This window comes from Denticeps clupeoides, chromosome 15 (assembly GCF_900700375.1).
Source record: "Denticeps clupeoides chromosome 15, fDenClu1.1, whole genome shotgun sequence".
NCBI classification, from domain to species: domain Eukaryota; kingdom Metazoa; phylum Chordata; class Actinopteri; order Clupeiformes; family Denticipitidae; genus Denticeps; species Denticeps clupeoides.
Window position 1 is genome coordinate 4,941,937 of NC_041721.1, and position 25,085 is coordinate 4,967,021.

The window sequence follows — 25,085 nt, forward strand, 5'->3', positions numbered from 1 at the left end:
CAAAAGCTATAATTCCAGTTTACATTAAACCCGTGGTGAACTGAACGAATGATACAAACCTAATTTTAATACAAGGATTATTCAAAAATACAGTATATAGTAATATAGTATAGGACCTCCTGAAATAATAAGCTGTTTGGTTTGTTTTGATGCATGGTCTTGATGCATGTGCTGCTCACACGGAGCACCGGGAGGTTTGCGAGGGCCGAAACATTCATCTGCATGGAGTGCAGGGGCCGCCGGGCTGGGTGTCACGTCCGTCTTTATTCATTACCGTGATTTACTCTCTGCCATGCGGAGCTACAGTCCATTACGGCTAGCCCTCCAGCGGCCGGGCGAGGCGTTCGTGTTTATAATGTCCCATCCCTGAAGGAATATCGTCACGCCGCATGAATCGGTGCAAAAAGCAACTCGTTTGTGTTCGTTTTGCAAGTTTGTTGAGGGCAGAGCAAATCATGTATTGTTACCATGTTATTACAACATGACAACATAATAAAAGGGTGCCAGTGTAGGTCTTTATGCTTGAGGAAATATGCACATGCAAGAACACACACTCCCCCACACACACACACACACACACACACACTCACTCAGTGCATTGTGTTAGGTTTGAGGCCCAAGGTTTTCTCCTGGAGGGGGTTTGAAGCCTGCTTTGCTGATCTGCCGTGTTAATTATGCCCGATGCACGAAAAGCATGCTAGACGCCCAGCAGCTTTCCTACACTCCCTCCCCCCTCCCCAACACCTCCTTCCATCACCTTGTCCAGTCCCTCATCTTTTATTCAACGTGCTTTATCCAAGCTCGGCCATCTCCTTCTGTGACCGAGCGTGGAGGGAAGCTCGCCAGGCGTGGAGCCCACTTGACTGCGGAGACCCCCGGCTCTGAGGCTGTAATGATGTGAGCAGATCAATAGATCGGTGGAAGGAGCTCGGCGATGGAGACGCCATTGTGGCGTGGCCAGTAGTTGTGGACGGCGAGACGAGATTAGTGGGGGAGGCCAGCGTTTGTGTGTCCTTGCTCTGCAGATCCCCTCGGGGGGGAGAAGGCGATTTCCATTCAGTTCACACATCAGGTGAAAACTCTGAGAAGTCAAACCTGTTTCTCTACCCTCACTTTCTATAATGGCTTTATAGAGCTAAACACACACACAGCTAACCTCTCGACTTAATTACCTGTTCGGAAGAATAAGCCCGGGTAGTTTCAGCCAGTGCCCAAATCCTGCTTTCTGACACACACACACACACACAAACACACACACACACAGTAAGAACACTTACTATCACCCTGCTTAACATGCAGGGGGGGTGCAGCAAAGGTATCAGGCAAGGAAATGAACTGCTGGAACTAATAAGCTGAAATGTCGCCCTCGCCCTCTCCCTCTGGCTGGGGGTGGAGGTGGTGTCTCTGTCTCACCCCTCTCCACCCGCCCACCGCCTGTCCTTCAATCCCAACCAAGCATCGGTCTGCACTGACGATTAAAATGGGCTTATCTCCATGGACTGACCAGGACCTGTGTCCTGCTGATGGATAAACTGGGGTGGGTGGTGGTGCATGGGAGCAAACTTTCTCCAATTGACTTGGCAAAAGTATAAAACTTCTTAAATTTAAGTCGGCCTTCTATTTGGTCCAATACAATCGTTCTTGTTGTTGCTGCATCTACTGCTATTGTCCTCATATTGTGTGTATTTTACACTCCTCTTCCACTATTAATACACGCATCATTGCTGTTTACAATGAAATATGGATGTTAATGTGATCCTCGGTTAAATTACCTGTAACTCCTGACTAACGCAGTGGTCGGCCTTGCGGGTAAGGTCTCGTACCCGTAATCGGAAGGTTGCTGGCTCAAACTCTGAACTGCCACTGAGAAAAGTTCCGTCCCCACACACTGCTCCCTCGGCGCCTTTCATGGCTTCCCACGGCTCACTAATGGTGAAGGGTTTTGATGTGTGCACCATGATGTGCTGTTTGTCACAATGGCTTCACTTTAATCAAACTTGAGGACTAAAATACTGCCTCTATTTAGGATACTGATCTTTTAATTGACATTTATTGCCAAGAATCTTCATTCAGACCAGACTGGAACTACCTGTATATAATCAAAGTCAAGTGTCACACTCACAGCATGGAATAAAACCTCCTCGTCTTCCTCCTCGTTGCCTACAATTACAGGGCTACACATCATCATCAACTGAGTCAAGTACAGAGAGAAATCCAAATTGAAAGAACGAGAGGAAAATAAAATCCCCCTGCAGAGGCCGTGGGAGCAGAAGAGGTCGAGGCAGAGCAACGCGATGACATAATGTGCGGTGGAGAAGTCGCTGCCTGTCGGATGTTGTCTGGTAGCATCATTTAACTTAAGTGGTTGTGCCGGAGACCAGAAACTGCTCAGATGCTGACTAATGAACGCCTGGGCACCAAACCACACGCGCTGTTCAGATTCAGGAACGGGTTGCGTAACCGAAGAGAGAAGGTCATGGCAGGTCCCAGGAGCCCTCGGCAATATTGTAGGTGGCACCCCCTTGCACTGCAGTAAATTCTAGTTAGTGATGTTTTTGCCAACTAATTTTTTTCTTCAATCCTTTATGACGAGACGAAAAAATTAGACGAGATGCAACATAAATGCTTGTCATGTGACATGTGATATATAAAATGAAATAAGAACGAGGCGAAAATGAGACGAGGCATTATGGCCTCATAGGAAAGTTACATATAATTATTATTATTATTACTACTACTTCTTAATAGGCTTTCTTAAGCAGGTAAGTTCATGTGGGCTTGTTCTTTTTATATTAAGACACATTATGTCACGTCTGCGAGCTGACGAATGAAGGAAGCGCAGAGGCGGGACATAATGGGGCACAATGGCCGAAACAACACTACTACACAGTTGCCAGGTCCACTAAAAAATGTCGCAGCCGCTGATGGGTGGCTGCATGGCGCCTTTCATCCGCTGTCTGGATTGGGCACAGGTGATGTCTCCAGCTGCAGCCAGTCCTGACACATTAATACCAACTAGTTTTAAGAATAGTGAAATGTTCTGGTGGTGGCAGTGGTGGCCTAGTGGGGCAGTGGTGGCCTAAGCGGCCCCGTAATCAGAAGGTTGCCGGTTCGAATCCCGATCCGCCAGGGTGCCACTGAGGTGCAGAGGACAAATTTCACTGTGTGCATCGTGTGCTGTGCTGCTGTGTATCACATGTGACAATCACTTCACTTTACTTAACTTTTTTCTTCATCCATTTGTGGCACCCAGCATTGGCCTATACTGCTTATGCCATGGGCCGGCCCTGGCAGGTCCCAAAAAAAAGCTAAAGCCACACAGTTAGCATGCCTGTCTCCCAATACTGCGACCAACATTTGATTATGGCTGAAAACCGACTAATAAGAACAGAAGGAGCGGCTGGGTAAAACATGTGTAATGAGAACAAGAGCAAGAAAGCTCTCCTCCGCCAAATGATCTGTGAATTCCCTTGATCTTACCATGGTGAGGCAACTTTTTAATTACGTTGCTCAGTTCTAAGAGAATTCCTAATTGCAAACGCGCTCCCGCTCTCGATGTTCGGCCACTGAAAATGCCAAATAACAGCCAGGGAACCTTTCGGCTAATGGCACTCACTAGAAAATGCAAGGCCTTGCCTATTTACGGCTGAGGTAAAAGCGCCGTTTATCCCTCGTTTCTGTCTGTTGTCTGCCGATCTGACAAAAAGCGCATGCAGAGGACGCTTTTCAGTCCATCCGCTTGGTAACTCTGTCCCCGACGTCCTGACCAGGGCCTGTGTCCTTCCCCTGGGTTCTTACCCTACCCATCATGCACCTGTGCACCATTTGTCCTGCGAGAGCTTATCAGGCCCTGTCTGTGCCTCTCCGGGGAAGGTGGGGGAGTGGCGGCAGTGGAGCAGAATTTTAATGGACAAGAGCTCGGCAGCTGAGGAAGATAAATGCGCGGCGGGTATTAATGGAAGGCCCGGGCCTCACCTCCTCCGTGGATGAATGCTGGAGGGGGAGGGGGGACGCATGGGCGTGTATTAACATTCCATTAACATCGTTTAAAGACTGTCTCTTTAATTCACTATCTGACGGCAACTTCAAAACGGTCCCTGAGGGCAGAGTGCAAGGGCTTTCGTTGAGAACCTGTCTGTTTGACAAGGCCATTAAAAGTTGCATTTGCAATTGGATATTTGTTTCTTTTTATGTTTATGTCTTTTTATGTTTATTTCTGTAAATCCTGGTGGGCAAAATAACACGACAGAACAATCTTCCTTTTTATTTCATTTGAACGTATTTAACAGCTACGTAGTGATGAATGTGCGGATACGTTCAACTCGGCCGCCGGTGCTGTAATCTGTGAACGTTTTGCGCTTGAATGTCATGACTGCAGGAGACGTATCGGAATCGTACGGAACAAAGAAAATGTCTCAACGTTCCTTCTGAGACCATCTTCGCTGCATACGTGCATATATTCGGTGGAGTGCGACTGTTTCAAAGGGTATGCCAACACAGTTGTGGCGTTGTCACCTCCTCACCGCCGTACAGGTTGTCACTTCCAGGCAAGTACAGTTTTATACTCCCTTCAAATAATATTACTGAATAAAGCTGGATAAGACCTAAAAACCAATGCAATGAGACACAGACACCTTGTTTTTCTCAAAGGGCAAAGATGTACAGGTAGTGAGACACCTACCACTGAATACGCAACATTACACACTCGAGGCAGTGGTGACCTAGCGGTTAAGGAAGGTTGCCGGTTCGAATCCTGAGCCGCCAAGGTGCCACTGAGGTGCCACTGAGCAAAGCGCCATCCCCACACACTGCTCCCCGGGCTCCTGTCATGGCTGCCCACTGCTCACCAAGGGTGATGGGTTAAATGCAGAGGACACATTTCACTGTGTGCACCGTGTGCTGTGTATCACATGTGACAATCACTTTATTTGACTTTATTTTTATTTACACACTCGTCGGGTTGTGAGCGGAAAGTGAAAACTGACCCCTGGACGGCTAAGAAGATTCCCAACATTAAATGTGCACGGGATAAAGTCTCTAATTCTCTGTGCACGAAGAAATGACGTGCAAGAGATATCAGCTTCTTTTAATGGCCGCGGGAGTGGCTCAGTAATCCAAGGATTTTTGTTTCTCCATCTTTGCTATAAGGGGCCCGGGGCCATATGGACCCTTAAAAGCCACACGTGGCTTTTCTCACAAACGTGGCCTGCAAAGCTTCAGCAGCTCAAACCAGCTGGAAAGAGCGGGAGGCAGAGAGGGGACGCAACCCGCAGAGGATTGACAGCGGAAAACGTTGGACATTTTAATCTTTGTGCTGGAGCCGTGTTTACTGAGTGGCCTAAAATAACGCCCGAAGCCCCCTCATCGAGACGAAGCGTTTGTCCCAGATCCCCAAGCGTACTCACAGGTTGAAGAGGTTCAGGCCGATGCGGTAGAGGCGCTTGCGCATGATGTCGGTGGACAACGTCGGGGACTTGCAGCTGGCGGGGTTCTCGCAGTGGTACCGCGGCAGGCTGAGGATCATGGCCTGCAGGGCCTCCTTGGACGAGGCCTCGGAGGCGGACCGCGCCGAGGTGGAGGTGCTGCTGCTGCTCATCTGCTCCGAGCTGTTGTCGGCCGCCTCCGACTCGCTGCGCTTGGCCTCCAGCTCCTCCGCAGTGGGGTCCGGGGGGACTCCCGACGTCCCTTCTGGGGGAGATTCCGGAGGGGGTGGGGCCGCGGGCGTCTCCTCCAGCACTGTGGTTTCTGGGGCAGGGACTCCCACCTTCTCCAGGGCCAGAGGTGGAGGCGGTGGAGGCTGGTGCTCCGGCTGCTGTTGCTGCAGCTGCTCCTGCTCCACCCCCAGCTCCTCTTCGCTGGGTGGGGGGGCGGGAAAATCTCCGTCTGAGATCTCTCCAGACTCCAGCTCTGGAGCTGGGGGAGCTGGTTCCTGGGGAGGAGCAGGCGGGGTCTGCCTCTCCTCCTCCGTGGCTCCCCGATCCTTGTTGGGCAGGAGTGGGGGCTCCACGGAAGCTTCGCCTGCGCCGCCCTGCTGGGCGCAGTTCCCCAGGGACACGGAGGTGGAGGATTCCATGACGGAGGAGGACACGCGGAAATTCTGGCTGTCAATCTGCACCGTCACATCACGGAACGCCATCATTAGCTTGCTGGCACTCCGTGGAACGCTGTCGGGGCTCTCGGCCATGCCGCCCTGGAGGACCGGCGAGTCGAGGACTCCCCCCTCTCCCGCCTGACCTACAGGAGTCGTACCGAAGCTCTCGAACTGGTACGTACCCCCTTCCTGCAAAGAGCACATGGTCTTCAGGCTCCAGTTGCTGAGGGCATCATCTATGGACTTGGCCAGCGACTGTACCTGTTCAGTGAAGGTGTCCTCTAGGTCAGTCAAGGAGCCCCCGACAGTGGCGGGCAGGGACGGGGAGCGTACCAGGGGGATGGCCGCCATGCCGCAGCCCTCCGCCAGGGCCCGCTCGGCGGAGAAGCCCTCCGTGTTCTGCACGCGCACCTTGCGCAGGGAGATGCGCCGGGGCAGGCGGCACTCGAGCAGCGAGTTGCGGATCTTCTCGAAGTTCTTGCTGAGCTGGTACTGGCGGAAGGCTGTCTGGATCTTACAGGCGGCGCGGCGCGATATCAGGTGGCCCCCGTACTTGTGTTCTAACATTTCGATCTGCAGAGGAGAGGAGAAGGCGAGAGTGGGTTAGTGAAATGCAATTACAGAATTATGCACAGTCCTGAAACAAAAGAGACTTGCAAGAGCTAAGATTGCATAATTATGCCGAGGCAACAGAAGCGCGTAAAACGTTCGGCAGGTTCAGTGCATAACATTTAGACGGCAACTACATTAAATGGCACGGTGTGAGCGTGTGTGATGGGAAAGAGAGCATCAAAGTGCCAATCCCGGTTGTAGGACAGGCAGATATATTTCTCAGTGATATATGACAGGGCCGAAAGGAGACATCAAAACATTAAGGCTTTCCTCCAAACGGTGCTCCACCTCGCAAAGCCATAAATCACTGCGGTACACTCTCCTCGTACACTCTGCTGTGAACAAAATAACACAGTCCCTCTGATTTTGGCCATAATTCAAAAACTAGATGAAACTCTCGTCCTCGAGTCTGCTCCTGGGCTGATGAGAGAAAGGGGGAACCACAAAACCGTCTTTGTTCCCTCCCGCAGTCTCGTTAAAGCTTCATATCTTAATGGAAGGGGATAATATTCTCCTATTTCACGTAGAAACCTACATGTGAAGGTCACAGCTATTGTCTGTGTTTTCCCACCAATGTTCCCCATTCTGTGACCAGATTGGGTTCAGATTGTGTACAGTTGTTGTTTATTTCGTGACAATAGGGTTTTACATTGCAGCATTGCTATTCCTTTGTGACGCCTTTGTGACGTTGCGAGGTTCGTGCTGGTGGAGTGGTGCCGTGGTGGCCTAGCTTGGGGCAGTAGTGGCCTATCAGTTAAGGGAGTGGCCCCGTAATCAGAAGGTTGCCACTGAGCGAAGCACCGTCCCCACACACTGCTCCCCGGGCGCCTGTCATGGCTGCCCACTGCTCACCAAGGGTGATGGGTTAAAAGCAGAGGACACATTTCACTGTGTGCACCGTGTGCCTTTACGGCTGTGTATCACAATGACAATCACTTCACTTTATCCTTGACATCTGTTGTCGGAACACATTTTGTTCATTTTCTCCACGTTTCCATCAAGGACCAAGCAATTTCACTGAGCAAAGGGCTCCATATGACGGTCTTACTAATTAGTACCTTTTCAACAAATGACAACAGGAACACTTGGGCCTCGCCTTATCACCTTTGAGAACCTTGCCTAGGTAGCTAATTTAATGGAAGAATGGTAGAAGGCAAGGTAAGATAAATCGAGGAGGAACCATGATTTTGAAGAAGCTCCACCACTCATGCCAATTAGCCCAAAGAGCACATTGGTGCAGGTAGCTAATTAGGTTCGATAGATCCCAGTTTGGCAGGTTTTTAAGGAAAATTAGCCACATGCTGGCATACAAAAGCTGTAATTGGTGCACAGTTTTACACCTGGGCCTAAAAAGGCACCATAGAGTGCATATGAGGGGGGATTTAAAGGTTCACCGACTTTTGTGTCCCAAAATGAATGTGCTTATTACTGGAAAATGGGGTGTGATGAAATTCTATATGAGCAAAAACAGGCTTTTCAGGCCTATTTAGGGTAACAACCTTTTCACCAGCCTTGTTATCTTCATAGACCATCAGCATTGGCCATGGCGTCCCCTGGTGTTTTGGGGTTCAGCCATAATGCCCAGCATCCTTCGAATCAAGCAGTAAGTGCATGGCTGCAGCCATCTGGACCAGACCATCACACAAATAGCTCCTTAAAGCAGCACAAAAAGACTAAATCAGGCGGTCGATCTTCCCCATTTACATTTCATTTTTGTTCCTGGAACAGTAAAGCGAGGCATCCTCAGAATACTAAACTGAGCCTCAACTTTACGGTACCTTCCGAGGGACATCCCTTATGCCAAAAAATCAGTCTTTGTAGAAACCCATGGCAACTACTGATTTACCTTCTGTCCTTATATCCAGAATGTTGGCTGTGCAACCTTAGATTAGCACAGAGAAAAAAAACGTATACTTATAAACCTGTATGAATTATGGGAAATGTAGGCAGGCATGTCAAACACGCTCTAAGATTTGCTGTGTGTGAGTTTAGTTTTTTTTTTGGTGGGTGTCGCATTGTCGCATTTTGTCTTTTGCATGTACAGCAGCAAAATAAACCAATACATTTTTCAAACTCTCTCTCTCACACTCCTGGCGATTGCCTCAGAAACTCAAAGCCTCACTGTGAAAGGAGCTTTAGCAAGAAACAAATAATCGAGAACTATGCAAAGAAAAAGATTGAAAAGAGCTGAAAAGTCTGAAAAGGTAGCGTTGGAAGAGATTTAGAGAAAGACGGAGTAGACGGTGGAACGGACGGTGAATTTTGTTTTTTTGAAGGAAAGAGAGCTGAAGTGAGGATGAAAGGTAACGTTTAGCAAAGAGAACAACAGTGAAGGAGAGGAGAAATGGAGACGGGACAGAGGGAGACCAGTGTCCTGCTGCGAATTCTCCCATTAGCCGCCTGCCACTTCTGCTCCTCATCACTTCACTAAGCGCCAACGCAGGGAGATCATTCCGGAGTCGCCGGCACCGGAGGGAGCGGCGATGACACCGCACTGTTCCACTCGGCCTACCAAATCGAGACTGACAGTCCCATCCCCGCACGTCCACGCCCTCCCTCCCCAAGGATCAGGGCCTGAGTAACATCCGCGGACACAGACTTGAGCCAGATGTGAAGGTGGACATGTGCTAATAAGTTAAAGGTCACAGAAGAAGATGTTTCATTTAAAGACTTTATAGTCATTGCACAATCCTACTTAGTACAACAGATAAACGAGATCGGGGTCCTGTCCACCACCCCTCGGTGCAAAATGTGTCCTTTTTATCAGCCTGGGCCAACGGCGTATGCTTGCGGCGGGGCTCATGGAATAATAATGATGTGTAGACCCTACACCAGACCCTAAACCATTTATTTTTCCACCATATTTACCCACCAAGGCTTTCAGAGACGGGTTACATCCACTGAGTGTTCAGAGAGAAACACACACACACTCAAGAAAAAAAAAAAAAACTAATGGTGTTTTCATCCTGAACACAAAAAAGTCCTCTGCCTCACAGATGCAAAGGTCATAGTCCGCTCGTGCTCCATTTTGGAGGGGGTTCGCCATTTCAGATATTACTCGCTGTGGTCCCCATTGTGATCGTCGGGGTCCAGAACTGCATTTCATTCTACAAGGGTACTGCGGAAAGCCTTCATCACTCTGCTGTGGAGACAACACCAATTTACAAAAGAAACACACTGACAAGTAACCAATCCAAGACACACACACACACACAAATCCAGAACACTCCAGCTAATGAAACACCCAATCAAAAGCACCCATCAGGATGTGGCAATTGCACATGGTGCAGATATGCCCCCGATGGTGCCAGACCCGCAGACCCCTACCAAACTTCAGCCTCCAGTCACCAAAGGAGCCGATCGAAAGGGCAGCGGTAATTTCAGCAGGGATTGAATTAGCCGACATGATCTGGAAATGTTCGAGGCTTTATGGCTTGGAGGGGATCGCAGGGAAGTGTTATGATTCACACTTAATACCTGAAGTACTTTATTATAAATAGACATACAAATAATCTGAATAAAATGCTTTTCAATTATGAAAAATGATTAGCATTGGTAATGATTAGTCACTTTATATCAAAACTGCCATTTTTATCATTTTCAGTTCCTTTTTTGTTATAAATACCGATTGTAAGATTGGAAATGGGCATCAGATAAATGCCGTAAATGTAATGTAGTAGCGTTGATAAAAGGGTTGATAAAAGAGGAGCTAATTATATTTTGCATAGTTTATGTACACTATTGTTCAAAAGTTTCGGTTATTTAAGGTAATTTAATCGTGCATCCTGTCTCTGTCTTATGCCACATTGCAACAGAAATGCGGCATGATAAGCACAGGGGCCAAATTTTACATCATTTTGTATTTTTTTTCTACGTTGTTTATAGAAATTAAACTATATCCCTGCTGCCATATTAGGAGTGGCTCCTGGTGCAAAACTGTCACGCCACAAATGCCTTTATTAACTCGCTTTTTAGGAACGGTAATCTTGGGGTCTGCAAAAATGCCAAAGGAATTCCGTTTTGGATGCACTGCATAAAACCCTGCTGTCAGCACATGTGGTAAACTCAGTCATCAAATTTACTAATCTTCACTTTTAAATATCAGCAGTTTGTAGTAAATATATTGAACCGTTTTTTTTTTTTTTTTTTTTTTTTGTCGGAGCGGTGCCAGGCCTCTGAGAGTCCCTGCTCGGAGATCTCGGGCGAATGCAGATTACGCTGTATCCATTTACATAAAGATATTCTGGGATGTGGTTTTGGTGAAAATAGCCTCATTTTAATAGATAAGGTACCTCTCTATGATTATCACGGGGAAAGGAAAAAAAACAGGCAAGCCACATAAAAAAAATATATAAACGGAGTTTGATTTAACGGAGTCAAGTGCCTTCACGTCCCGCCTGCACAGCCCAACGGTGCTGGGAAAAAGGCAATTACAGAGAGAGAGAAAGGTACAAAAATGGTATTCATTGGCTGCTCACTGGAACGAGCTGATCATAGACGGCACGAGGAAATTTGGCTCCAGCCGCTCCAATCTGCAGCCGCAGGCTTTCAGCAAAGCAAGTGATTGGTCAGTCGATATATATATATATATATGGCTGGGTGATGCTGGAACTCTGGGTGCAAAGACAACTTTTTTGTGCCTTTTGCAGAGTGACGGGTGGAGTCTGGATTGGTCAATTAGAACACATTGTTCAAATTCATTTTACTTCCAACCTGCTGACTTTGCAGATACTGAAGCGACTGAAGTGAAGTTTGCTCACTTAATCAGCTTGTCTGGATAAACTCATCTGCCGAATAAAGGCAATTCAATGCGTGTTAATATATATGGAAAACAGGCCACAACCACACAATCAGACTCACTAAAATAATGGTAAATATCATGCAGAGAACAGACAACAGAATGTAGATCATTTTGTTTTATTAAAACATGCAATGCTATAAATCTATACAGAGCATTCATGGGGTGCTGGTTTCTACTGCATTAGTGCTGATCTGCATATTTCAGAGTTGAAAGTGACAAGTGCTTCTAAATCCAGCTCTTTTATGGGTTCATAAAGAGACATAAGGACATTTTTATATTCACAAAATCTAGGAAAAATTATGTTTGTTCTTAGTCCCTACTAAGGTGCAAATGTGCTTCTGCTTACGGTTTGTGATTAAAATAACCTTTTTTCATTAGCTAAATCACATATTTACAGCCGTGACTTGGTCACCTGACTTATTTAGATCGATGGGTTGGCGTGACGAGACAAGACGAATGGACATTTTTTACCTTTACGTTTCACATTCATTGTACCTCCCCTGGTGGCTTAATGAAATTATTGATTATGGTTCTAAATCAAAACCATAAATAAATACATTGGCTGTATTTCAGAGGCTTCCACAGGTCGGACATTTGCCCAGACTGCACTATTTTACTATTAAAATACAACATCACCCATGTTTCACAAAATTTGCGGACCATTTTTAAATCTTTACCAGGGGTTTGTGATGAATGCAGCATCATCCCTTCCACATTTCACTTAAATGCATTGATTTGTTGGAGTCTTAGGTGCCAGTGATTGGGTAAGACACGCAGGCGCTGAGCCAATCAGAAGCCTGATCAATCTCTTAGTGGAGGGTGGAGAGTCGGTAAGAGACATCTATGTGGTTGCAAACATGCAGACGTGAGTGGGAAGATGAGGAACCATGGCACGAAAGCATGAGGGAGGACGAGTTGAAAGCGAACTGTAAAGTTTGTTGTTTTTTAACCCAGCCATGTAGGTGACAATGTGTATTTCTTGGTGGAAAGGAAGAAGGAAGAGGAAGACAGTGGCAAGTTTGTTCGGTTTATTTTTGAGTCGATTGAGAAATGAAGTGTGAATCGTAATATTTCCTTGAGACTGTGGTTTTACCACCACTGGTGCAAGTCCTCGCTAGGGTAGGAAATGACAGCTAAGGTTAATAAGCTGAATTAACCACACACACTCAATTAACCTCAATGTGACCAATGTAGAAGGTATAATTGTCTTTGACGGCCTGTCTAGTCTTTGCGTCAAGCTGTCATTTTAGTTTGTATTTGGTCTTGGTTTAGTCAACCCAAACTAATGACATTTTAGTCTAGTTTTAGTTTTAGTAATGCAATTCTATTTAACCCTGTCAATAAAGTACAAGCACATATATTATATGCATATTATATTATTGTTACCTTATAAGAATATTGTACATTTTGGTATAGTTTTTATTAAATATATACACACACACACACACACACACAGACACACACACAGGCCAAAAGTTTGGACACACCTTCTCATTCAATGTGTTTTCTTTATTTTCATGACCATTTACATTGGTAGATTCTCACCGAAGGCATCAAAACTATGAATGTGGACTATACATGTGGAGTTATGTACTTAACAAAAAAAGGTGAAATTGAAACTGAAAACATGTTTTATATTCTAGTTTCTTTGCTCTGATTACTGCTTTGAACACTCTTGGCATTCTCTCGATGAGCTTCAAGAGGTCGTCACCTGAAATGCTTCTCCAACAGTCTTGAAGGAGTTCCCAGAGGTGTTTAGCACTTGTTGGTCCAGCTCACCCCAAACCATCTGGATTGGGTTCAGGTCCGGTGACTGTGGAGGTCAGGTCTCCACTTTTGGTTAAGTACATAACTCCACATGTGTTCATTCATAGTTTTGATGCCTTCAGTGAGAATCTACCAACGTAAATGGTCATGAAAATAAAGAAAACACATTGAATGAGAAGGTGTGTTCAAACTTTTGGACTGTATATAATGGCCAAAAACCCAAAACAACAATATATTTTGTATATATATATTGTTATAGTTATCATTTCATGACAAACATAAAGAAGATATTCTGTCCTAGATTGGGTTGGTGAAAACAACAGGTTTTAATCCCGGGCCGAGAACATTGTGGTCGGAACCCGTCGCTAAATCGGGAGCAGCATTAGAATTTGAAAGGGCGGCGCTGTTAAAAAGTGCGCCCCCCGTGGATGTCTTGCAGGGAGTTAAAATAATCAGCGCATTAATCTGTGAGGTCGTCCCCCCGACTTCGTCTCGCTGCCAGTAATCCACAGAGCTGTCAGTGCCCGCAGACCCGCTGGCACCTGACGGCGGGCACCGCGAGTCTCCGCAGACAGAAGATCAATCGTGGACACCAGATAGGACCCAGGCCCGCCAGTCGCCCGCGCACACAGAGGGATCGCAGGGGCGGTCAAACGCACATTATCATCACCACACTCACCATGGGGTTTTGGCCCTTTCCAGCCCTGCCAATGACATTTCTATTCGAAATGTTGCTGGTGGCAGATGGAATGAATAAAAAATACATTTCGCAATTGGACCAATCGTCTCCAGATCGACTGTAACACATTCGGCGGCATTTGAACTCCCTGCTTGCCAACGCCTAAGGAACTCTTTGCTGTGAAAAAAAATACAGACGTATTGAAAGAAGGATTCATTCGAGGATTGAAACAAGGCCGAGTGGTCAATGGATGGAGGATGAAATGAGTGAGAACCTTCCTCTCACCTTACACACAGACTGGCTTAGTTTCTGAGAACCCAGACTGCACGTAAAAAGACGGAATGCTAATGGTAAAGATTCTAAACAGCATTTATCAGACACCCTGATCCAGAGTGACTTACAATCAGTAGTTACAGGGACAGTCCCCCCCCTGGAGACACTCAGGGTTAGGTTTCTTGCTCAGGGACACAATGGTAGTAAGTGGGATTTGAACCTGGGTCTTCTGGTTCATAGGTGAGTGGCTACTACCACCCCTTACCTACTACTACCTGTCCGTTACCATGACAATGCAGAGTTGCCGTAGTCTTTTATGCACTGCCAGCGTCTCAAGATCTCTCCCTCTGAGAGTTTCTTCTCTGGATAAGTTGCGGATAACTGCGGAGGTGCGGGAGAACGGCCCAACATGTCTCCAATGTCTGGAGACGTCCATGTCTCCCTGTCGAGTGATGCGATGGACATGACGATGAAGATGAGGATGGTCAATGATGATAATGAATATTTAACAACTGAAGGTAAGGCCCGAAACAACCGATCGAGAACCGCCTCAACCACCGAACAACTTGCGGCCAATCACACACTCCCACACGCCAACCAGAGGAGACGCCACACACACCCAGACGCAAGCAGGCCGCAGTGTTTGCTGTGCGCAGCGCCCCCTACCTGTTTGTTTTTGAGGTCGAGCGAGAGCTCGTAGTCTGCTGTGGCGTGGGAGCAGGCGCCGTTCCGCTGCACCCGTATGGGAGACGCCGTGTGGTGGAGGCTGGCCCTCCTGCCCGTTCCACCCCGCCCTTCTCCGCCCTCCTCCTCCTCCTCATCTTCCTCCAGCTGCGGCGGCTTCGTCTTCTCCTCCTGCACTGCCACTTCCTCCACCTCAGCCGTCTCTTCTTCAACCTTCGCCTCCTTCAGTTCGGCCTCCTCCTCTGGCTTGGCCTGCTCCTGCTGCTTAACTACTGCTTCCCCTCCTCCTCCTCCTCCTCCTCCTCCATCTCCACCTTCATCAGGTGCGGGGGCGGGCACGGAGCTCCCTCCGTCGAGCCGAGCCTCCTCCACCGCGCTCACCTCCTCGACGGCGTCCTCAGGAGGCGGGGCCTCGCTGCAGAAAGGAGGAGAAAACGCAGAGTGTCAAGGCTGCATCCTGCTGCCCTCTCAGTGAGCTCTTCCTCGGGCGGAGTGGGTGGAGGACGGGGGGGGCGCGTCTCTACTTCTCACACACAACAGGCAGTGCTCTTCCTCGGAAGACGGTGAGCGGACGCCACAAGCGGACAGGGCAAAGACGCACACACACACACACACACACACACTAACCAAGAGGCAAAACACAGGGACTTAAATAAGAAGAAAACATAAAATAGTGATGGACACAATCATGCAGCGACACGTGGACAGGGAGGTGCGCCGTGGACCTACATCTACAGTAGTGATTCCCTTTTTTTTTTTAAATATTTTTGTCAAATATCTTATTTTCTTTGTCATCGGAATTAATGATGTTGCTCAAACCAAAGTGCAACCGTTTCCACTAGGGGCCGCCACCTGCCACTGGTCACATGGACAATTGGCTTTTTCATTTGTGTTCATTAGAACGTTTTAATAGCCCGTGTGGCATATAAATGCAGAATCTTAAATATTCCTTATTTTTCAAGCTACCAACCGGAATGACGTTGCAACTGATTTTCATCCCTAGCAGCACCCCGCCACTAGAGACCACCACATCCCTCTTGTCAATTGACACTGAGCTTCTTTTTTTTATTGTGTTTATTAGTTGCCCCTGTCTTTGTGTCACGAATTTCCATACTGATGTGTAACGGATGGCTTCGCGAAACCCTTGAGCGTTTGAGGGAATTTGCTTTGAGGACTGGAAACACCCATCTCCACGGTGACACTGGCTTTCCACGCTATTTCTTTCTGTCCTTTGGAATGAATGGGAATGGGGTCAGATGTGTGATGTGTCAAGGTGCTCATTGCTTCGACATGAGTCTTAGGCTTAATTGCTTGCTTAGGCTTAATTGCCTTTTTGGGGCCCATGCCCTTTTGTCTAAGTATTGTCCATAAAACTCCTTTATCGTGTAAGATGCCATATGTAAATATAGAACATTCATACATGAAAGTCATGTGGTATAATTAGAATTTTCACTTATCTTGACCTATAATATACAGCATGTTTAGCGTTCGGTCAGGACTGAGTCTTTGTCCTGAGGGTACGCTGCTCAGCAGGACCCGGCTCTGTGATTTTCTCGAGCCGGCAATGGCTTCTCTCCTGGGTTGTCCCTTGGTGGAGCCTTTGTTTACCTCTCCAGTGCCACGGTGTTATTGGTGTGGGACTGCTGGGCCTCAATCTTTCTCTCTTTTTAGAGAAAATTCTCTCTATTTATAGAGTGCCGGAGTGTTTTCCTCTCCAACTCAGGTTGGAGGCAGGTGAAATTTGAAAATCCTGACTTGTTAATATCGCCATATCATACAAATACATATTACCGCATTATAACAATACATGTATAATTTAGTAATAATCGTGGTTGGGCTGTAACTGAATAAATATAATACAAAATGGCATATTATGTATTCATTTTATGCATGCATCTCAAAAATGCATTGTATATGCATTGTAAAACATATCCTCTAATGATGCACATTACAAAATACATTCAACTGCTGTGTATTCAACTTCAGTGCAAAATGGAAGTACTTCGCCCAACCCTGGTAGTGATCATGCATAGGCGTAATGTCATTTTAAACGAGTAATAATGAAGGGCCTATAGTGCTGATTCCAGTGGATTTAAAGTTTTAAGCTGTATTACTTTCTTATCAGGCAAAATGCACTTATTTTTAATTAATATGGCATCTCTGCACTCTGCTAATGTTCACTAATGCATCTGTGATGCGGTGATTAAGAGACACCAGCCGAGCGCAGGACATCACTGCTGACTGCTCGCTAATTCCGGCTGTGCTGTCAGGTTTTCCATCACTTTTTTTTTTTTTTTAAACATTATTTTGTTTATTTGTTTCCACCAAGACATAATCTGTCTGTGGCTTTCTGTTGGCAAAAGAAGCAGCTCCTGACTCACACCGTGGGCCCAAGCTGTTTTAATGGGCCTCAGGATATTCAATATTTACTGGGCCAGGGCGGACTAGATCTTCTTTTTTACTGTACGTGTGTGTGTGTGTGAGGGAACATATGGATCGAAGCGAGCCCTGACAAGACACGTGCGAGGAGTGCTTCTAACGTGAGGCCAGAAACGGATTCTCCCGTATTCCGCTCTGACAACCGCTCTGATTGCTGCCCCGAGGACGAGAGCGAGATTAAGATCAGCTCCCACTGAGATGGACGAGGTGATAAGCATGGAGCGGGCGGGTGTGAAATTTACAGCGTCACAGACAAACATATGCAAAGAAAAAAGTTGTTATAAATGCAGAAATGGCCAAAAGCGCAAAGGCAAAACGAATATCAATGGAATCTCAGCCAAAGCATCAAAACAAAAACCACTTCCATTCTCGACAAGAGCAACATGATACGTCTTAAGCCTTAAATGCCCACCAATGCCCAGACACAGGTTCAAACCCCACAGGTTCCGACCATAGTGCTCAGGATTAGGGGTGAAGGGTCGTTGCAGAACAACGTGAAATATGACAATGAAAGATCCCCTTTATCACTTCCTGACCCGGGAGGGCAGATTGGTTCATGTGTATGAAAATGATGCAAGTGGTGTAATATTGTGTGATTACCGGATCTCAACACAACACAATTTCTGTGTTACTCTGGGGCCACATCAATCTACACATCCACAAAAGCAACACAGGGCTTTTATGAAAGAAGACTGGAGAACCTGGTGCATCTGAATATATTAGTTTCCTCGTATTGTTTCTGTATGTGTGTGTGTGTGTGTGTGTTTATATATAAAAACAAGGACATACCATGAAACAAACCAGAGGGTCACCACAGCCACCACCACCGTTACAACTACAGATCCAGGGATCTTCAAGTGGACCAGTAACATCATTATGGACACGTAATCTAGACCATGACACTGACTACATCCTGGACTCCTCCAACCCTACAACTGTAGGACTTATTATTATATCATCCCCAACCCTGCACTGACACCATTTGCAGGCTCACTCTACCCTGGAAGGGCGTCCCTCTCTGTATCACTCCTTCCCAACGTTTCTTCCTTTCTTTTTTTCTCTCTCCTAGAGGTTTTTTTGTGTGGAGTTTTTCCTTGTGTGCAGAAGGGTCAAGTGTGGGGGGTGTCAACTGTAGGGCCGGTCAAAGCCCATTGATATATATATATATATATATATGCGCGTGTGAGTGTGTGTGTGTGTGTGAATATTTGGATTTTCATTCCCATGAGATAACGATAAAAGATCCGAGCCTTGGAAAGGATGCGCTGCTCCTTCAGACTTCCGCCAAAGTGGAGACGGTGTTAATAATGAATGGCGCAGTAATGCAGCTCTCCGCTCGGCTCAGCAGGTGTTTCGCTGTGTTTCTCCGTAAAAATAGGTGTGCCGGAGACGCACGTTTCTGTTGCAGCAGGACGTGCTCTGGCTCTCATCTGCTGAGAGGGTCGTACTGCCGCTGCTGCCGTTTTTTTTCTTCTTGTCGCTCTTGTAGTTCCTTGGATCTGGCACTCTCAGATTCCAACTCAGCCAGAGCCAAGGCAAGAGGTTCAATTAGAGCTAAAATGGCAGTGGGGACAGAGAGGAGAGGGTGGCATGGTAGAAGGGAGCCTATATTTTTGTATACTGTGGTGGGGTGGTAGTAGCCTAGTGGGTAACACACTCGCCTATGAAGCAGAAGACCCAGGTTCAAACCCCACTTACTACCATTGTGTCCCTGTGCAAGACACTTAACCCTGAGTTGCTCCAGGGGGGGACTGTCCCTGTAACTACTGACTGTAAGTCGCTCTGGATCAGGGCGTCTGGTAAATGCTGTAAATGTAAAAACCAGGATATCTGGGAGACACTAGAAAAAGTTATGGAAAACAATGATGCACAGTTTACAGATCAGTATAGAAAATATATGTAAAGGTTTATTGAGGAAGATATTTCAGGGACTCTCCCTGTAACTACTGTAAGTCGCTCTGGATCAGGGCGTCTGATAAATGTTGTAAATGTAAAAAAAACTAATTTCTGTAAAAAAAGTATAAAAGCCCAGGAACGCAGATTTATAGAAAATCCTAAGAAAATGTGGAACTAAACTAAATGGAACTAAAATCAGGTTCTGTAGCTGCAAATAATAATAGCAGCAAAAATGCTCCTCAGCTCCACAGCTGAGGTGCCACTGAGCAAGGAACCGTCCCCACACACTGCTCACTGCCCGCTGAGTGTGAAAGGTTAAAGGACACAATGTGCAAAAAGCACAGTATGAAGGGTTCTTCAAAGAACCTTAAAATAAGAAGAAAGTGGGAAAATATGTACTGCTGCTATAGCACCATTTCCGGTTCCACATGGAACCATGTTTTCTAACCGTGTATTATTGATGACTTCTGCTTGCTTTATCCCAGAGTGCTTTGGTGTCTATTCATCCGTCGTCCCCCATCTGCCCCCATCAGCCCCTTCTCTCTGCTCTCCGCCCGTCTCGCACTGCCACTCGGCCACATGGAGACTGAAGAGCTGTTCTACAACACCCCCTCCATCTCTCCCTCGCTCCGCAGGCTGATGGAGAGAGGCAGGTTGGCCCGCACTTGCCGCTCAGGGACCCCGATGAGCATTAAAAGTGCCATCAACGCTACAACACCGACACCCCTTTTCCTCCGACTTACGGCTGATGGATGGACGGCTCGCGCTAAGCTGGGGACGTCAGGTCCAGGCCACGGCGCGAACGCTCTGTCCTGACCACGTGTTAAACTGCCATGACAGACAAGACTGACAAGTGTCACATGCCATGCTTCCTCTTTCTGGATGATTTAAAGCCTCCACTTCCCTCCATTCTCTACACTCCTTGCAGACAAACAGGACCACGCCCACTACCAATGTGCAGATTATCGCCACTTTAATTCAAAGGGTCTGATAGGTGACATAGTTAATGTGACCAGGGTGATAATCTTGCCTTATATGGCGCAGATTTGGCTCAAGGGGCTTCTTCTTTGGTCATTTACGTTCTGGCATAGGCTTAAATCATCCCTGATCAGGCAGCACCCGCTGACAGTGTGTGTGTGTGTGTGTGTGTGTGTGTGTTGTGTTTTGCACTCAGCGTAAGTGTGTGTTAAATCGTGTTAGAATGCATGTGCGCATGCATGTGCCACTTCTGCCTCCCCCACACTGTCACAAACGCAGTTCCCCCGGCCGCCAGAGCCAGAGAAGGAGAGATTTCTTTAATGATTCAGCCTTCCCACCCACGGAAGAGCACACATCAACCGCTCCCCTGCTCCCGGCGTCGGGAGCTGCCGTAATAATCAGCATTAATGGGACGGATATTCCAGAATCCCTTTTTTTCTTCTCCTTCTTCTTCTTATTCTTGTTTTGTGCGGAAAGAGGGCAGAACCCAGCGGGTCTCCTCGGCGCCATCGCTCTCCGAGCGGCCGCGTTCTGCCGATGTTCGCGAGCCTGTCAGCCATGTTCCTCGGTTAAATTCCCCCTCGTGACACGGGACTGCCGCGGCCTGATCCAACACACCTCGGGTGTGTGTTGGGGTTCGCAGGTTTGTGTTCGCGCTCTGTGGGGCGCGCAGAGGTGAGTTTGGTGTTTCGCTGATGCGCCAGTTACCTTGGCAACCGTAGGTGCATTCCAGTTGGTGGACGCCGTAAGCAACACAGTGCGCTTTTTGAGATGATAGCAATAAATTATGCAGATTGTGTCTTTTTCTACAATTACTGGTGTGTGTAGTGTAAGGTTTAGGTCCAACCCACCAGTGTATGATGGAGAAAAACCTTCTAGATTGTGGAGGATATCTAAGGGTGGTAGTAGCCTAGTGGGTAACACACTCGCCTATGAACCAGAAGACCCAGGTTCAAACCCCACTTACTACCATCGTGTCCCTGAGCAAGACACTTAACCCTGAGTGTCTCCAGTGGGGGACTGTCCCTGTAACTGTAAGTCGCTCTGGATACGCTCTGGCGTCTGGTAAATGCTGTAAATGTAAAGGTAGCTGTCATCTGCACTTGACTGTAGTGTAGAGCCATTCAGAAATTACAAATGTATGTTGTTCTGTAATCAGCATTATAATACTGCATCTGAAAATGTTCAATATGGTGTAAAAGGTGGCTTCTTTATAAATAATGAATATTAAAATAAGTAAAGAATATTTCACATTATATGTAGTGAATATAGCGTTTATATGTATTTTTACTGAATTACAAATTACCTTTCATCTTCTGATATTCATCTTGTTTGAATTTTTTTTTTTTTTTTTTCAATCCCTTTTGCTAATCACCCTGCAGATTCCTTGGAGGACAGAGGTCAGGGTGGCACAGCGCGGCGGGATAATTGCTGCCTGTGACGAAAGTCTGGAAGTGACGGGAGGCTGCGCTCAGCAGATGTGTCACCATCGCTGCTGCGGCACAGGACATCTGGGTTCCAAACGCTGGGCCGCATGGGGGAGTCGGGAGAACGGCAGCAGAATTTCAGTACGTTCCGCAGCATTTCTGGAGACGAAAGGCCGATCCCTCGCTCATCCCCTGTCCCCCCGTTCCCTTTGTGCCCTTGTGATCCTCCCGCGGCTAAAGAGATGAGCGTTAATCAGTTCATCGGGCGGAACGCAGTTAGTGGCGGAGGCGTGTGCAGATCTCTTCTGTGCATTTGGCTGCTCTGGGAGTGAGAAGCGGGAGAGAGACACCGTGAGAGAGATGGAGAGTGAGCCGTTGCATCTCGTGAAGCGGACCTCTGGTCCTCGCTGCCGAAACACCCTCCCGCTCTTCAGAAGCGACGGATTCCGAGGCCCAGCGCACCGTCGTCAGAGTTCTGTACGCAGCTCTCATCCGCTGCACACAGAAACAAAAGGACTCTGCGGAATTCTGCGTGGTATCGAACGAACCCGCGTGGTTGGGGTTAGAAACCCAGCAGTGGGGCCAAGAGTAGAGGTGGCGATACCAGGGGTTCAAAAAAAAGTGTAAAAAATATGCCTTTTGCTTGTTTCTTTCCCTTTGATGGCAACGGCGCCATCCTCACGCTCTCCGCTGATCTTGTGTGCTGCAGGAGAAAAGTCCCTCCCCGCGGGACGCGCTACGGCTCGTACGCCGCGCCCCCACCTTTGTTCACTCCCTCCAAGGCCTTTACGACAAGAACCAAGGGGAGAGAGGACGGAGAGGAATATTCCTGCCGACCTCCTGGCCTGGACTGCGGAGTCGGACGGTGAAGCCCTAGATGAGAGGGAGACGACGTGAGAATGAGCTGAGTGTGAGGGTCGGCGTTATGGAGATGGATGGCTATGGCAAGAGGCCAGGCACAGAAGAAGAAAAGAAAGAAAGAATGAAAGAAACCCATAAATCTCATACTGTACAGCTAGTACCCAAATGGGAAAGGATCAAGAGAGTTAAGAAATGTCACTATGTTTGTTATTGTCACTTTGGGCGGTGAACTGACCTCGAGCGGATGTTTGAAACAGACGGCCCTATTTTTGTACGTAAAGGGAGCGTAAATCGGTAAATATCACACACACACGGGCACCTCTGTTCACGCAGACGCCCTCATTCATACAGAACATTCGCACCAGGACTCCAGACGGGTCTCCCGATCCCTCATTCCACTCCTCCACCTGTTCATTCCTGCACTGGGTGGGCCCAACGTCTCTTTCTGCACCTTGCCTCATCTCTCAGCGTTGGGGATTATATAACGTTCCAGTAACCCAGATGCCATTCTCGAGGGTCAAAATGAAAGGAGAAAAAAAAGAAGCCTCTGACACGAAACAGAAACAAATATAGCCGCGGCGTATGTTTAAATCATAAGGTGCAGATTGCGAGGAACCTCTCCGGCGCTGCAGAGTACGGTTCCCTGGCCCGGAGGGAATCGCCTTTTTACTCCTTTTCCCGTCTTTATGGATTACACTTTCCAGTTAAGGCAGGGACGCCGGCACTGATTGATGCTTGGACAGCAATCTAGCGTCTATCAATAAATAAGTCCCCGCCCCCCTGCTGAGGGCAAGATGGGAGACACCCCTGATGAATGCTGATACGTACCACTTCTCAAGACGGGGGGGACGGGACAGAAACCTGAAGCCACTTAAGCGGAAGCTGAGTGAAGGTCACACACAGCTCTCTGCGTGTATGTGTGTGTGTGTGTGTGTGTGTCTCACCAACCACTTCAGTTTTCACCTGCTAATAGAAAATAGCAGGAACTAATGCTACGAACTTCCGCCATGAATAGCTGCAGGTTCCGGTGTAGAAAGGTGGTGTAACAGGGCGGTGGCACATGAACAGTGGTGAGGCTGGTGATAAAATACAGGCTCGGTCGGCAGCACTGTGACCTGCATGCGTGAAAGCATGAAACCAGAGCAAATCCCCTGCGCCTACGGCAAAGACGTGCATTACAAGCAAAAATCGATTCCCACCCAGTTCATCAATGCATCCGACTTCTCCAAGCCGCCAACCTATTAACATTGTATAATTTCCGATGTTTTCTTAGTAACTACTACGTAGCAAGATCCTACTTTTAAATGTTAATTTGACGGCAGTTTGGACCTTGCGTGGCACGCTGTCTCCAATTAATTCACATCTGAACAAGCCCAGCATTGACACGCAACACGCGGAGCGAGCTGCAGCAGCCGTGCCAGCAGAGGGGAAGATTTCGCGTGCTGGATAGCTGGTTAGTTCGGGAAAAAACGAGGAGGGGGACGCCGGGACCATGCTCAAAAAGGGGGGGAAAAAAGCCCGTCTTGATTTCACGGCGCATTCTGCCAGCATTTGTCAGATTAAATCACGCTCGACAAATCGCCAGCCCCAAGGAAGAGGCGGTTCAGCTGCAATTTTTTTTTTCTTCCCACGAACATCCATGATGCACTGCGCCCTTCTCTCCAACTAGCATCTGCTAAAAGTTCATCGATCAGGTAATCACCATCGCCTGGTCTAATAACTAGCGAATCAAGGGATCTTCATTACTGGCCATTCAGGTGACTGATGACCAAAAAAATTTCCTTACAATAAAAACATTTATTTATGTGCATTTTGCTATTACTGTCCATAGGTTTACATTAGTTACATTTAATTCACTTATTTGTTATTAGTATTAAGAAACACTAAAGCTTGCTTTAATATTTAAAACTCTAACTCTTATGTTAGGGGCAGTGGTGGCCTAGCGGTTAAGGAAGCGGCCCCGTAATCAGAAGGTTGCCGTAATCAGAAGGTTCGAATCCCGATCCGCCAAGGTGCCACTGAGGTGCCACTGAGCAAAGCACCTTCCCCACACACTGCTCCCCGGGCGCCTGTCATGGCTGCCCACTGCTCACTCAGGGTGATGGGTTAAATGCAGAGGACAAATTTCACTGTGTGCACCATGTGCTGTGATGCTGTGTATCACTTCACTTTAAACTCACTTTAAAAATCACTTTAAACTTCTGGCAGAAAGAACTTCTCAGGGACAGAGTTAGCCAGTTATATTTATTTCGTCCATATTGGTTCATCCAGTAGTGTGGTAGTAGCCTGGTGGGTTTTACACTCGGCCACGGGTTCAACAGTCAGTCGTGGGCTCCTTTCCTCACCCCATACTCTACACCCCGATAAAAGCCGCCCGTGCAATTGAGATTGGCATGGAGGTCGAACCCCATCAGGGGCAGGATAGAGGAAGACAACGTCCTTCACCTTCCGCCCACAGCCACATTACAACACACCCGGCAGAAGGCGTGGCCTGAGTTTCGTTTTTACACCAGAAGAGCTCTGGTAACCAAGGATTCAGGTGACGTATGGGTGTGATGGGTGGCGGGGGTTGAGCTT

General features: G+C 47.5%; 1 protein-coding gene across 3 annotated transcripts in view; it reads right to left on the bottom strand.

Moving 5' to 3' along the window:
* iqsec3a (IQ motif and Sec7 domain ArfGEF 3a) overlaps window positions 1–25,085 on the bottom strand; it is an 88,793-nt gene that overhangs the window by 29,979 nt on the left and 33,729 nt on the right. For 2 of the 3 annotated variants that reach the window (XM_028953729.1, XM_028953731.1), the window contains exons 3-4: window positions 14,890–15,322; window positions 5,406–6,664 (exon numbers count right to left, since the gene is read on the bottom strand). In XM_028953729.1, coding sequence (XP_028809562.1) covers window positions 5,406–6,664; window positions 14,890–15,322 — 1,692 coding nt within the window. The remainder of the gene's footprint in view (window positions 1–5,405; window positions 6,665–14,889; window positions 15,323–25,085) is intronic. The other variant, XM_028953730.1, reaches the window with a different exon arrangement.